This window comes from Sphaerodactylus townsendi, linkage group LG14 (genome assembly GCF_021028975.2).
Source record: "Sphaerodactylus townsendi isolate TG3544 linkage group LG14, MPM_Stown_v2.3, whole genome shotgun sequence".
Lineage (NCBI taxonomy): Eukaryota > Metazoa > Chordata > Lepidosauria > Squamata > Sphaerodactylidae > Sphaerodactylus > Sphaerodactylus townsendi.
Window position 1 is genome coordinate 36162836 of NC_059438.1, and position 14143 is coordinate 36176978.

General features: G+C 43.7%; 1 protein-coding gene across 10 annotated transcripts in view; it reads right to left on the minus strand.

The window, feature by feature from the left end:
• Positions 1–14143, minus strand: part of LOC125443375 (protocadherin gamma-C5-like) — a 373248-nt gene that overhangs the window by 230163 nt on the left and 128942 nt on the right. Inside the window, exon 1 of one of the 10 annotated variants that reach the window (XM_048515418.1) lies at positions 7795–10378. The exons of 8 other annotated variants lie outside the window; for them this stretch is intronic. In XM_048515418.1, coding sequence (XP_048371375.1) covers positions 7795–10215 — 2421 coding nt within the window. In that variant the 5' untranslated portion in view covers positions 10216–10378. Of the gene's footprint in view, positions 1–1162; positions 3903–7794; positions 10379–14143 lie in introns of those variants that run through there. One more of the 10 variants, XM_048515417.1, reaches the window with a different exon arrangement.

Below are 14143 nucleotides of genomic sequence, written 5' to 3' on the forward strand. Positions count from 1 at the left end.
TGAAAATTTATCAAATCTTTATTAGTCATAGACCAGCATAAAGCAAATGGAATAAAGGATAGAACATAAAGGATAAAACTTTTTAAAACAGTAAGCATAAGCACTAAAAGGTGTTAAAATTTTTTTTAAGATCCTAAAAGAAAAAGACACTAAAATGGTTAGACACTAAAACTGTTAAATTGAAGAGTACAGCTGTGAAGTCGCTAAGCCTACTGTGCCGCACGGAAGATTCCACAACATATTTCGAGTGCTGTTGCATGGAACTTGGCCACACTTTAAGTTATATAAGGATTGGTGTCTATCAGCAACATGGAGATATTACATTGTTCTGTATGGCCTAGGAACCTATACAGCAGTGGGGAAATAAAACTTGTATGTGCGTTTTTGTAAAATGGAAAGTGGAGAAGCACATATTCTACTGTTTTCGTGTGCCCAGATCCACAGGGACATTTTCTCTGCTAATAAGAAATCTTCCTGTATCTGCCTTCCAGAAGGGCAAAGCAGAAGGCCCGTCAACAAGCCAGTGTACTCTCTGTTGCTTAGGCTTCTGAAGATGTGAGTTCCTCATCTATCTAGCCCATATAAGCCTTAACATAGCATGTTGTAGACTGTGTGCAATCACTTCACGACACCCTGTTAGTTCAGGAAATTAGTGTCAGATTGCTAGCACTGAAAATAAATTATATTATATATAAAATAAAGGAGATACAGAATTTGACTAGTAGGAGACAGCAACATTTATCTGAGGAAATGCATATTTTAATTCTCATGAATTTGGTCATCTAGTTAGATTTAGAAAATAGAATGCTCTTTTATGGCGTCTTTTGAAATGCTTCAGTGCGTATCCTGTCTTCCAGATTATTTTTATTCAAGTCATTTTTCAATAAAAAATAACCTTCCGAATCATGGAATCTGATAACAATGTGAGGAACGTTGACAAAGGTATACTAAAGAGCACAAAGGCAATAAAACATCTGGAAAACATTGGGAACTAGTGTGGGTGTAAAACAACTATCAACACACGCACGCACGCACGCACGCATGCACGCACGCACACGCTCCATACTCACTGGCTTCCAAGCTGACAGACAGCAAAAGTAAAAATAAATAAATAAAGAAGTTACATCAACACCATTATATACCATAAAATAATGCTATATACCTTGTCAGTACTCTCCACTTCAGAATTTAAATTGTTTTCTCCATTGCCAAGGATAGGAACACCAGATGTGTTGTTACAAAGAATATTCTCTGCAATCTGAATATTGGGAGTTAAGAAAGTCAGCTCATTCTTCCTGGATTCTGAGGACAGGCACAGTTGGTAGGAATAAGGCAAAGTCCCATCTTCAAAATTTGGGGGGAAGATGGCACCAGCCTTTGAATGGGGAACAGGAGCTAAACACTGCAGGAACTTGGGATTCCCGGATTTTCGAAGCTTCATCAGGATGACCAGAATCACCGCCAAGAGGAACAAGAACGACATCAAAGCCAAGGCCAGCACCAGGTAGAACTGCAGATCAGACTGATAATCCGGGAGGGTGGATTGATTTTTCATTTCTGGGAGGGCCTCCTGAAAGTTCTCAGCAAAGACCAGGTTCAGGGTCACAGTGGCCGAGAGAGACGGCTGCCCGTTATCCTTCACCAAAATGACCAGTTTCTGCTTTGCAGCATCTTTCTCCACAAAGGCCCTTGATGTCCTAATCTCACCAACGTGAGAACCAACAGTGAAGAATCCTGGTTCAGTGGCTTGAATGACATGGTAGGAAAGCCAGGCATTGTGTCCAGAATCAGCATCCACAGCCACCACCTTTGTAACCAGATATCCTGCCTCAGCCGAGCGAGGGACCATCTCAAACAAGGCTGAGCCCGTGGCTTCTTGTGGAGGGGACAGGATCTTGGGGCTGTTGTCATTCCGATCCAGAATGAACACCCTCACTGTGACATTGCTGCTGAGAGGGGGAGAACCTCCATCTTGGGCCTTCACTTGAAGCTGGAACTCTCGGAACTGTTCATAGTCGAAGGACCTTTGGGCATACAGAGCTCCAGTCTCAGAGTTAATGGAGATATAGGAAGAGATGGGGAGCTCTTTGATGTTGCTGTGGAGGATGGAATATGTGATACGTGCATTTTGGTCCATGTCTGGGTCCAAGGCTTTGACAGTGAAAACAGAAGCACCAGAAGGATTGTTTTCTGGCACATAGACAGTATAGGATGATTTCACAAAGGAAGGGGAATTGTCATTGATATCTGAAATTAGTAGTGAGATGGTTTTCTGTGTGGAGAGTGGAGGGGTCCCTTGATCAGTAGCAGTGATTGTGATATTATATTCGTAATGTTTTTCTCGGTCTAAAGGACTCTCTGTCTGCAGCTTATAATAATTATTAGAAGAGGGAATCATTTTGAAGGGTAAATGATTTTGTAAGTCACATGTAACTTTCCCACTGTCCCCGGTATCTTTGTCTTTTACATTGACCAAGGCAATTAATGTTCCAGGAAGGGAATCTTCAGGGACTGGGCTAAACAGGGAAATGACCGACACCTCTGGGGAGTTGTCGTTCTCATCCAGAACTGTTACTTCAATGTTGCAGTGGGTCACTAATCCTCCTCCATCTTTTGCTGCGGCTGTCATGGTAAATTCTCTGGTTTCCTCAAAATCCAAAGGCCCTTTTAGGGTTATTGTGCCATTGACTGAATCCAGGCTGAATGTCTCCTGGCCATTCATCGGTATGTTGCTGAAATGATATGTGATCTGGGCATTTGTCCCTTCATCATCATCAGAGGCCACAATCTGGAGCACAAATGAACCAACTGGTACACTTTCCCTCAAAGTTGCCTTGTAATGTTCTTGTGAGAAGATAGGAAAATTGTCATTAGTGTCACTGACAATAATTTGTATCTGGGCAGTACCAGTTTTTCTTGGTTCTCCACCATCTATGGCGAAAAGCGTCAATTGGATAGTCGGTTCCCTCTCTCGATCTAATGGCTGCTGCAGCACTAAATCTGCAAATTTCTTCCCATCCTTGCTCTCTCTAACTTCCACAGTGAAATACTGGTTGGGGTTGATTTGATATTTCTGCACAGAATTCCTACCAATGTCAGGATCTTCAGCTTTCCCAAGAACATATTTTATACCCAGGGCACTAGATTCACTGATTTCCAACTTGATGTTTTCACTTGCAAAAGATGGTGCATTATCATTAATGTCCTGAATCACTACACTTATATGGAAAATATTCAGAGGGTTTTCAACCACTGCCTCTAAATTAACAAGGCAAAGTGTAGTTGAGGCACAGATCTCTTCCCTGTCTATTCTGTCATTGACATAGAGTTTCCCATTCTCTGCACTGATAGTGAAATATTGCATCTCATCCACAGGCACAGCATGTAGATTGCGCTGGGCTAGTTCTCTGGCACTCAGACCCAAATCCTGGGCAAGATTCCCCACAAGAGTACCCTTTGGCATCTCTTCAGCTATGGAATACTGAATCTGCTCTGAGGCAGCCCAGCTGCAGAAAGACAATAAAGAGAGAAGCAGTACTTGCCTTCCGCGTGCCCGGCCATTCCCTTTGTGCTCTCTGTCCATCTGGATCCCAGACAAAATAGCAGTCTCTTTAGCCCCCCCAAACAGATCAAATCCTCTCCAAGGCGCAGGAGATCTTAGGAACAATAAACTGTCTTTCTTCTAAATTTCTACAAGCCACAAGACTTTTTCTCTCTGCCTTTGTGTTGAAGTCCTCCGGTCTCCATAAACTGATGAAGCAATATGAAGTGTAGAAAAATATCCGTGGCTCTCTGTCCTTCATGTAGCTGTGAAATTGGTCAACAGCGACACTCTGCGGCTTAGAAGGAAAACTGCAATGACTGCTTTTTCATTTGTTTTAAGGTAGAAGTCTGATTAGAAGGCAATTTTATTTTGGTAGATGACAAATGAACACTGAAGGATTAATTTTTCGAAGGAGTATCCCCCTGTATTTGGCCCTGAGTGGAATAGCTGGAAATATTTTCCTTTAAAAAAAACTATTTAACTTCTTAAGCACATAAATTATATAGGAAGGTTTCTTAAAAGAAGGGGAATTGTTATTGATATCTGAAACAAGTAATGAGATTTTTTTTCTGTGTGGCAAATGGAGGCATCCCTTGGTAGTAGTGATTGTAATATTATATTCAGAAAGTTTTTCTCTGTCTAAAGGGCTCTCTGTCTGCATGTTATAATAGTTATTAGAAGAGGGAATAATACTGAAGGGTAAATGCAGGCCCCAGGTCCATTATCCTGGCCCATTTTTAAAGCTAATACTACTATTCCAATGAAAACTCTTGCTACCTAAATAATAGTTTTGTACTTCTAAAAGTGGAAGTCTTTGCATTGTCATCCATCAGTTTTCTCTGTATGGAATTTGGGATGTCACTATTTGTATCTGCATGGCGGCCCACTACCACACCCCAAAGAGAACAGAGTTCAGCACTGTTATCACTGGGTATGTTGACTGTGGATGAGGGTTGGAGTTGGTGCTTACAGCTGTTAGGAGATTTTGACAGAAATAGTTAAACTGTTTCCATTGTTAGGTAGCCAGTGTTGTTATTTTCTTAGTTGTTTATAGAGTTAGTGTTAGGGTAGTATGTTTACGGATTTAAACTTAGTCAGTGGTCGCTCTTATCCTTAGGTTAGCGATAGGCTTAGCCATTGCCCTATCACCCTATGGACTGTTTAGATAGTTAGAACTAGGTTATGTTTGTAGACCTCATTTTAGAAGAAGAAGTCGCCATCTGCATTTGCATTTTGAACTGTTATTGGGCTAGGATTATTGTTGGGTTTTTGTTAAATGATTGTGCAATTTTTACTGATATTTACTCATATTTTGTTATGTATATTGTTATGATTGTTATTTGTTGACACTGTTATATTGCATCCTAATGCGTTATGCTTATTGATGTTTTCTCCATTTTTGACAGTATGTTCATGATTTGTAGTGTATGATGCTGTGATGTTGGCTATTTGCTGACTTTATTGCCTATGTTCATTGATGTTAGCTATTTATTGTAATGTACTTGATGTTATTGTTATTGATACTGCTGTTTGTACTATTGTTGTACGCCACCCTGAACCTTTCGGGGCAGTGCGGAATACAAATCCAATCAATCAATCAATCAATCAATCAATCAATCAATCAATCAATCAATCAATTTCCATTTTAATTCCAGAATAGTTCACTATACCCTCACAAGTAAGTCAATTGTTAAGATACCAAAATTTAAGAGCCCCATCAAGATACCAAAGTTTAGGAGATACCAAAGTTTAGGAGCCCCATCAAGATACCAAAATTTAGGAGCCCCATCAAGAGAAATATGGCTTCCAAGTCTGGAAGCTTGTGTACACTTAGGCTGCCATTCTAAGAGCACGTTTCAAGAAATAGCCCAACTGAATAGAACTGAGTAGGATTTTGAGCAGAAGTGCTTAGGATTGCACTGTTAGTTCCTGATAATCAACCATGGAGGTAGAACTACAGGTAAACCAGAAGAACAGGTCTGCCACCAACAATGGCAAGCCATACCATATTTTCCCCACCTCAGTAACCCATACTGCAACTTAAAGTCACCACACTTCATGTTTTCTTACGTCATTGCTGCCATTGGAGTGGGTGAACACCATTTCATTTAAGTCTGAATAACCATCTCCTGATAACCCAAACAAAATTCAAATAGAAAAGGCACTATCATTTCCTATGTCAATATGGGATGGGTGCAACTTAGATACATGCTCCATATTACTTTTACATTTCTCTTAAATTCTCAGGTCAAATGCTCTGGGATTCACTAGGCAAGCCATCATCTTGACACTGAGATCTAAACTAAAAGATATTCATTTGCAGTATAGGAAACATCCACAAAAGGACCACTAGTGCGATTGAGTAAAAATCAGTAATTACATTGAATTTCTCTGTCTTACTGTTTGCCTCAAAAGTCCATGGTTTTCTTTCTCTTTTCTCTTGAATGAATCAAACCCCAAGTAAGCCTGCCAGGATTCTGAAATAGTGGAGGAATTCTTGAAGGCGGTCTTTGACCATTACTGTTGTTTGATACCGTGGCACAGGAAAAAAAAATCTGAAAATCACTGTTGTTCTAGGATTCACCAGAAACTCTATGGTTTGCCACTGAAATGATATCATGCTGTTAACACAATGGTGTCCCCCATGCCTCAGTTTTCTGCCAGCTGGGAATCCTCATAACACTTTCCCACATCAAATTTATGTCATTTGCAACGGTTGGATATCAATGAAATATCAGTGGCATAAAAATGTCAAACCTCCACACTTACATTGAGAATATCAGGAAATAAAATGGAGAAGATGAAAAAGCTTGTAATGATGGAATATAACAAAAAAGGGCATACCCATGCATTTTTAACTGGTAAGTTATAGATATCTGTGCCCTACGGGGAAAGGGCAGAATATAAATTTAACAAAATAAATAACTAAAGTATACCGTATATACTCGTGTATAAGTCGACCTGCATATAAGTCGAGGCACCTGATTTTACCACAAAAAACTGGGAAAACTTGTTGACTCGCGTATAAGTTGAGGGTGGGAAATGCAGCAGCTACTGGTAAATTTCAAAAATAAAAATAGATACCAATAAAATTACATTAATTGAGGCATCAGTAGGTTAAACATTTTTGGATATTTACTTCAAAGAAAAACAGTAAACTAGCTCTGTAAGTGGAAAAGAGGGTCAACAAAAACAATATGGTCTCAACAATAACTTTAAAAGTACAAAAACCTTAGCTCAATCAGCAACCAAGGTGAAACACAAGAGTTAAAATCCTTCAAAACTGGATTTTTGGACAGGGGAGGAATGTTTATGTTAGCAGAACCAATATTTCAGAGTATCTTTAGGAGACTCTCCTGATGATACCACCCAGGTTTGGTGAATTTTGGTTTAGGGGGTCCAAAGTTATGGATCCTCAAAAGGGTACCCCATCTACTATTAGCTCCCATTGGAAACAAAGGGGGATGGGAGCACCCACTTTGGAGATCCATAACTTTTGACCCCCTAAACCAAACATCACCAAACCTGGCTGGTATCAGCAAGAGATTATCCTGATGATACCACCCAGGCTTGGTGAAGTTTGGTTCAAGGGGTCCAAAGTTATGGACCCTCAAAATGTAGCCCCATCTACTATTAGCTCCCATTGGAAACAATGGGGGATGGGGCACACCATTTGGGGGTCCATAACTTTGGGCCCCCTGAACCAAACTGTACCAAACTTGGGTGGTATCATCAGGAGAGTCTCTTGAAAAAAACTGATATTTTGGTGCCGCTAGCCTAAAAACTGCACCCGCTGGCGGCCGACAAAATAAAAACCCTAAAATATATTTTAAAATACACCTGACTCGCGTATAAGTCGAGGGGGGCTTTTGCAGCACAAAAATGTGCTGGAAAATTCGACTTATATGCGAGTATATACAGTAAATACTGGACTAATTTGCAGAACTGGTTTACTGAGGTTATTACTAGTAGTATTTATATATAAATATAAATAACGATATAATAAATGATATAAAATAAGACAAATAGGACCAATCCTGGGCGCACACTCATTAAAAATAATTACTCTAACGTATTCAAACCTTAAGTATCTTGTAAGGCTGAGGCAATGAAAAAAGTCAAATCTAGTCAGGATCACAAGGAAGCTAAGAAATTAAAAAATACTATCTGTACGGAGAAGTCATTTTCTTATGACAATACAAGTGACCATTTACAATCACAGTCAAAATGTCTGCTCAGAATAAACTCACCGTATCAGATTTATCCATCTCACAATTAAGGCTACTCCCCTCATTGGCTGTCAAAAGTGCCTCAGACTGATTCTGAAAAGAAATGTCCTCTGCTGTTTGAACACTGGTTGTTGGAAAGGCATATTGCTGTATCCGAGATTCAGATGATAAACAAAGTTGATAAGAATAAGGCAATGTCCCCTCTTCATAGTTGGGTGGAAATATGATACCGTTGTTTGAATGGGGAACAGGAGCAAAGCACTGCAGGAACTTGGGATTCCCTGATCGTCTAAGTTTCATCAGAATGGCCAGAATCACTGTCAAGAGGAACAAGAATGAGATCAAAGCCAAGGCCAGCACCAGGTAGAACTGCAGATCAGACTGATAGTCAGGAAGGCTGGACTGGTTTTTCATTTCTGGGAGGGCCTCCTGGAAGTTCTCAGCAAAGACCAGGTTCAGTGTCACTGTAGCAGATAGTGAGGTGTGCCCATTATCCTTCACTAAGATGACAACCTTCTGCTTCACAGCATCCCTTTCCAAAAATGTGCGGGATGTCCTGATCTCACCGGTATGGTGTCCAATTGTGAAGAGCCCTGGTTCGGTGGCCTGAAGCAGGTGGTAGGAGAGCCAGGCATTGTGTCCAGAGTCAGCATCCACTGCTACCACCTTGGTCACCAGGTAATCTGCATCGGCTGAACGAGGAATCATCTCAAACAAGGCTGAGCCTTCCACTGCTTTGGAAGGGTAGAGGATCTGAGGGCTGTTGTCATTCTGGTCCACAATGAGAACTTTCACTGTGACATTGCTGCTGAGAGCAGGAGAACCTCCATCTTGGGCCTTCACTTGAAGCTGGAACTCCCTGAATTGCTCATAGTCAAAGGAGCGCTGTGCATAAATAATTCCACTCTCAGAATTAATGGAGACATATGAGGATATAGGAAGGTCCTCAATGTTGCTCTTGAGGATGGAGTAAGTGATTTGAGCATTGCGATCCAGATCTCGGTCAGAGGCTTTGACCCTGAAAATGGAGGCTCCAGAGGGGTTGTTTTCTGGCACGTAGGCAGTATAGGAAGGCTTTTCAAAGGCTGGAGGGTTATCATTGATATCAGAGATCTGCACTGAAATGGTCGTGAGTGTAGAAAGAGGAGGATTGCCTTTGTCTGTGGCTGTGATTGTGATGTTATACTCGGGAGTATTTTCTCTGTCCAGTATACCATCTGTGAGCACCTTATAGTAATTATTGGATGTTGAGACAATTTGAAATGGCAAATTACTTAGTAAATGACAAACTACATCTCCATTTTCTCCCGAGTCTCTGTCTTTTACATTGATAAGGGCTACCAGAGTCCCACTTGGAGAGTCTTCACGTATTGGGCTGGATGATGAGACAAGAATGATTTCCGGGGCATTGTCATTCTCATCTAATATCTTTATTTCAACATTGCAGTGAGCCACCAACCCACCCCCATCCTTTGCTTCTACTGCTACAGAATATTTTTCTGCTTCCTCAAAGTCCAGTGTCTCCATAACTGTGATTGTCCCATTTTGTAGATCCAAATGAAATTTGTGATGAGCACTTTTATCAGTGGTACTAAAACTGTAGCTAATCTGGGCATTGGAACCTTCATCTCTGTCAGTGGCTTTCACTTGTACCACTGAAGACCCTTTGGGCTTACTTTCTTTCAAGCTGATCTTGTATACTTTTTGCAAGAACACAGGTGGGTTGTCATTGGCATCTATTACATTTATCAAAATTTTGGCTGTCCCAGTTTTGGCAGGCTTCCCTCCATCCGCAGCCAGGAGGGTTAAGTGGAAACTGCTTTCACTTTCCCGATCCAACTGTTTATTCAGCACAAGTTCAGCATGTTTACTTCCATCTTCTCCCTCTCTAACTTGTAGAACAAAATAGTGATTTGGGCTGAGCTGGTAACTTTGGAGAGAATTCAGCCCAATATCAGGATCTGCAGCTTTCCCAAGAAGAAAGATGGCACCAGGTATAGATAATTCACTTGCCTCTATCTTGATATCACCATTTAAGAATTGTGGTGCATTGTCATTAATGTCCTGGATCTCCACATTAACATGGAAGATATTCATAGGATTTTCAATCATCGCATCAAAACTTATTTGGCAGAGTGCATTCCCCCCACACATTTCTTCTCTATCAATCCTGCTCTTTATGTGCAGATTTCCATTTTTTGTATTGATAGCAAAATATTGCTTTTTATCTAGAGCAAGGGCATGCAGGTTGCGCTTTGCTATTTCTCCAGTGTTCAGTCCCAAATCTTTGGCAAGATTCCCCACAACAGAACCCTCTTCCATTTCCTCTGGAATGGAATAATGAACCTCCTCTGAGGCAATCTTGCTAATTAAAGACAATAATAAGAGGAGACGTACTTGCCTTCTTGCTGCCTGGCTGTAATCTTTGTGCCTGTTGTCCATCTGACTCAGTGAGAAGTGGGCTTTATCCCTTTTTTGTGTGCTCCAATAAACTGAAGATTTTCAATCTCCTTTTAGAATGTAGAAATCCACTACAAGGATGCATAAACCTTGATACTGGTTGCTACCTCGTCTGTCTAACATGCAGCGTCTACCTTTCCTTGGGAAAAATGTTTGAATGTCTCTTCGTTCTGCTAGGCTTCCAGATCTGCAGTCTGAGAAGGTTTAGTCAGTGTGATTTCTACTTTGGCCAATAGTGGCACCCAGAGTCTCAGAAGGAGAACTGCAACTATTCACTTCCAGATGAAAAACATGGAGAGTCTGGGTTACTTCTTTCATGCTTACCTGTCATCCACTGCAGGAAGAGTATGCTACATATTTGTATAGGTAAATTTTCATGCATGCTTTGGTGGCAAGAGAAGCTTCAACTCAACTTCATTAGAATACTGTTAGCAATAGAGAACGAGCAACAACATATTTCTGTCCTGTTACACCAAGTGTTCATGAGGAACTGATCCAAGACAACTCCAATGTTTACACCTTTTTGTAGCAAATACAGCTTCTCTCTCTACTTTTATGGTATTCATTATATTTTCACACATTACACAGAAACTTTAAAACGAAGGATATATTAATTGGGAAGTTCTCCTCTGCAAATACATGCATGCCAATGGGTTTGGAGGGTACTGAAAACTTGAATACATATGTCATTGGAGGCCTACACATTAAAAAAATGTTCATTGAATAAGTGCTTGATAAAGGCAGCATATTTTAAGGAAATTCCTGGAGTCAGTTAAGTAGCATTGGTCTGTTATAAAGTAAGCAGCGTACAACTCTTTTCTTGACTTGCAGTGAAAAATCACCCCAGAAGAAAACTCGCAGACAATAAATGTAGCATTCTCATTCTATTTAACTGGTACTACAAATAAATAAAACTACACACCCAGTTGGGAAACTTAGAAAATGCTTTTAATATGGATAGGAGTATCTCACTGAGGTTGGAAAGTGTTATCCTGTACACAGCATTCCCCATCACCAACAATTTAGAAAGGCCATAAATAAATAAATAAATAAATAAATAAATAAATAAATAAATAAATAAAGTGTACCCTAAAATATGCTACAGAAAAAATTAATTAATTTTAACTTCTATACTAAGCTACTGACCAGCAAAAGTTTGTCAAATTCACACAAGTCCAAATTCTAAACAGTGGGATGCTAGATAAATGTTGTGGTCTACTGAAACCATTCCTCAAGTCATCATATATTACTATTACCACACATTCTACACATCGAGAAAACGTTTCTGGCACAGATATCCTCGGTTTGTGCCCTATCAAAATAAAGTTGGGTGAATCCCGCATCTAAAGCTGCCCCCCCCCCCCCAAATAATAACAATTCAATAAATCCTGTATGCAGAATACAAATGAGTGAGAGAGGACTGTATGCCCAAACATTTGGATATACCAGATTTTCATGAGGAAGGAAGGAGACTGTTGAAATATGCAGTCCTGCCCCCGCTACCTGCAGTGGTACAATTAACATCCATTTGCATGTAGATTAGACCTAAGACAAATGACAATATGATGGTATTTCATAAGATGGTAGCACAAGATAGGGTTATAGATCAAATGGGTGCTAAAGCTCATGATTGGACCCAACATATGTTTCACGAGTGGTGGCTCCTTGCCCTGACCTGGATGACTCAGGTTAGCCTGATCTCAGAAACTAAGCATGGCCAGCCCTAGTTAGCAACTGGATTGGAGACCCCCAAAGAATGAAAGGGTTGTTGGGCGGAGGAAAGCAATGGCAAACTACCTCTGTTACAGTGAGATCCACTGCTCAGAAGGCAGTATGACCCTGACACCAGCAGAAATGCCACTTGTGTTGGCATAGGGGCATTTACGCTGGCATTGGGGCACTTATGTTAGCCATAGGGAGCAGGGCAGCAACATCATACATGGACACCAGTACAACTGCAGAAGTAGCACCTCTAATGCAGGAGCGTGTGCCAGTGCAAAAGGAGGTGTTCCTGGGGCTCGGATTAGTTAGCTCCCTGAGCCCTTTCAGTCTGGGGTTGCCTACATTTGTCAGTGTGAACTTACACCAGCAAAAAGGTAGGCGCAGCCCTTGGAGCTGCATAGAGCATTTCAATAGGGGTTGGGGGTACATCTCTGTTGGCTTGCTGACCATGACACAACCACCTCCCACCCCACCCCCACCCCCCAGATTGCTCTGTCTGGCTCTTGCCTTAGAAATGTTAAGGGGTTGCCATAAGTCGGCTGAGACTTGGTTGCACTTTACACACACAATGGTGGCTCCTTACTCTGGTGCAAGGAGTCCTTTGTAGATGCAAGAGGATCTTCATTTCTGATACAGTTCTGACACATGCACAAACTTGCTGGGTCAGTGACTGGCATCTCCATTTAAAAAGAACGAACTACAATAGTTGTCATCAATGTTTTTGTTAAGTGTAGGCCTGATGGGAACATGTATGAATATTTTTTTAGTTTTTACTTAGTGCTTGATAACACAATGGTTACTTTGTGAGCTGTCATCTGAAAAGTAACATGTGCAAGGCTGTACCTAAGATCACCTTGTGATATAAGTTCTGGGATGGCTTATTTGCACATGGAGGTTTTTACTTGGTACATAGTGAAGGAAGAAATGGAGCAGTCATCAAATAGTTAATGTGGATGGTGAACCAAGCATAGAAGACTTGTGTATGGTGTTCAAGTATTAGAAGTGTTTGAATTTCCCCTTAAGCTCATGTTGGAAGCAAGTTGTCACAATTATCATTAAAAGATTAGACTTTAATGTCAATCCAACTCAGCTTCACCACACCATTTAGAAGAGTCTTGCAACAGCAGAGTTACACAAGAATAACTGTTTAAAATTCCTGGCCTCATTCATTGAGCAAATACATCTAGAACAAAAGACAGAACACTGCATGAATGTGATAAAACATAAAGGATAAACCAGTCTTTTTTCAAAAGAGAATTTCCCAAGATGAGAACCACACTACTAAAGCAAGTATTTCCATTCAGTTATTGTAAGGAGTAACTAAGTGTGCTATGCCCCCCCATCCCCACCCCCCCACAAAATCCTGAAAAGGAAACTTACCTTGTCACTGGCTTCCCCCCCCCACCCCCCCCCCCCCCCACCCCCCCCCCCCCCCACCCCCCCCCCCCCCCACCCCCCCCCCCCCCCACCCCCCCCCCCCCCCACCCCCCCCCCCCCCCACCCCCCCCCCCCCCCACCCCCCCCCCCCCCCACCCCCCCCCCCCCCCACCCCCCCCCCCCCCCACCCCCCCCCCCCCCCACCCCCCCCCCCCCCCACCCCCCCCCCCCCCCACCCCCCCCCCCCCCCACCCCCCCCCCCCCCCACCCCCCCCCCCCCCCACCCCCCCCCCCCCCCACCCCCCCCCCCCCCCACCCCCCCCCCCCCCCACCCCCCCCCCCCCCCACCCCCCCCCCCCCCCACCCCCCCCCCCCCCCACCCCCCCCCCCCCCCACCCCCCCCCCCCCCCACCCCCCCCCCCCCCCACCCCCCCCCCCCCCCACCCCCCCCCCCCCCCACCCCCCCCCCCCCCCACCCCCCCCCCCCCCCACCCCCCCCCCCCCCCACCCCCCCCCCCCCCCACCCCCCCCCCCCCCCACCCCCCCCCCCCCCCACCCCCCCCCCCCCCCACCCCCCCCCCCCCCCACCCCCCCCCCCCCCCACCCCCCCCCCCCCCCACCCCCCCCCCCCCCCACCCCCCCCCCCCCCCACCCCCCCCCCCCCCCACCCCCCCCCCCCCCCACCCCCCCCCCCCCCCACCCCCCCCCCCCCCCACCCCCCCCCCCCCCCACCCCCCCCCCCCCCCACCCCCCCCCCCCCCCACCCCCCCCCCCCCCCACCCCCCCCCCCCCCCACCCCCCCCCCCCCCCA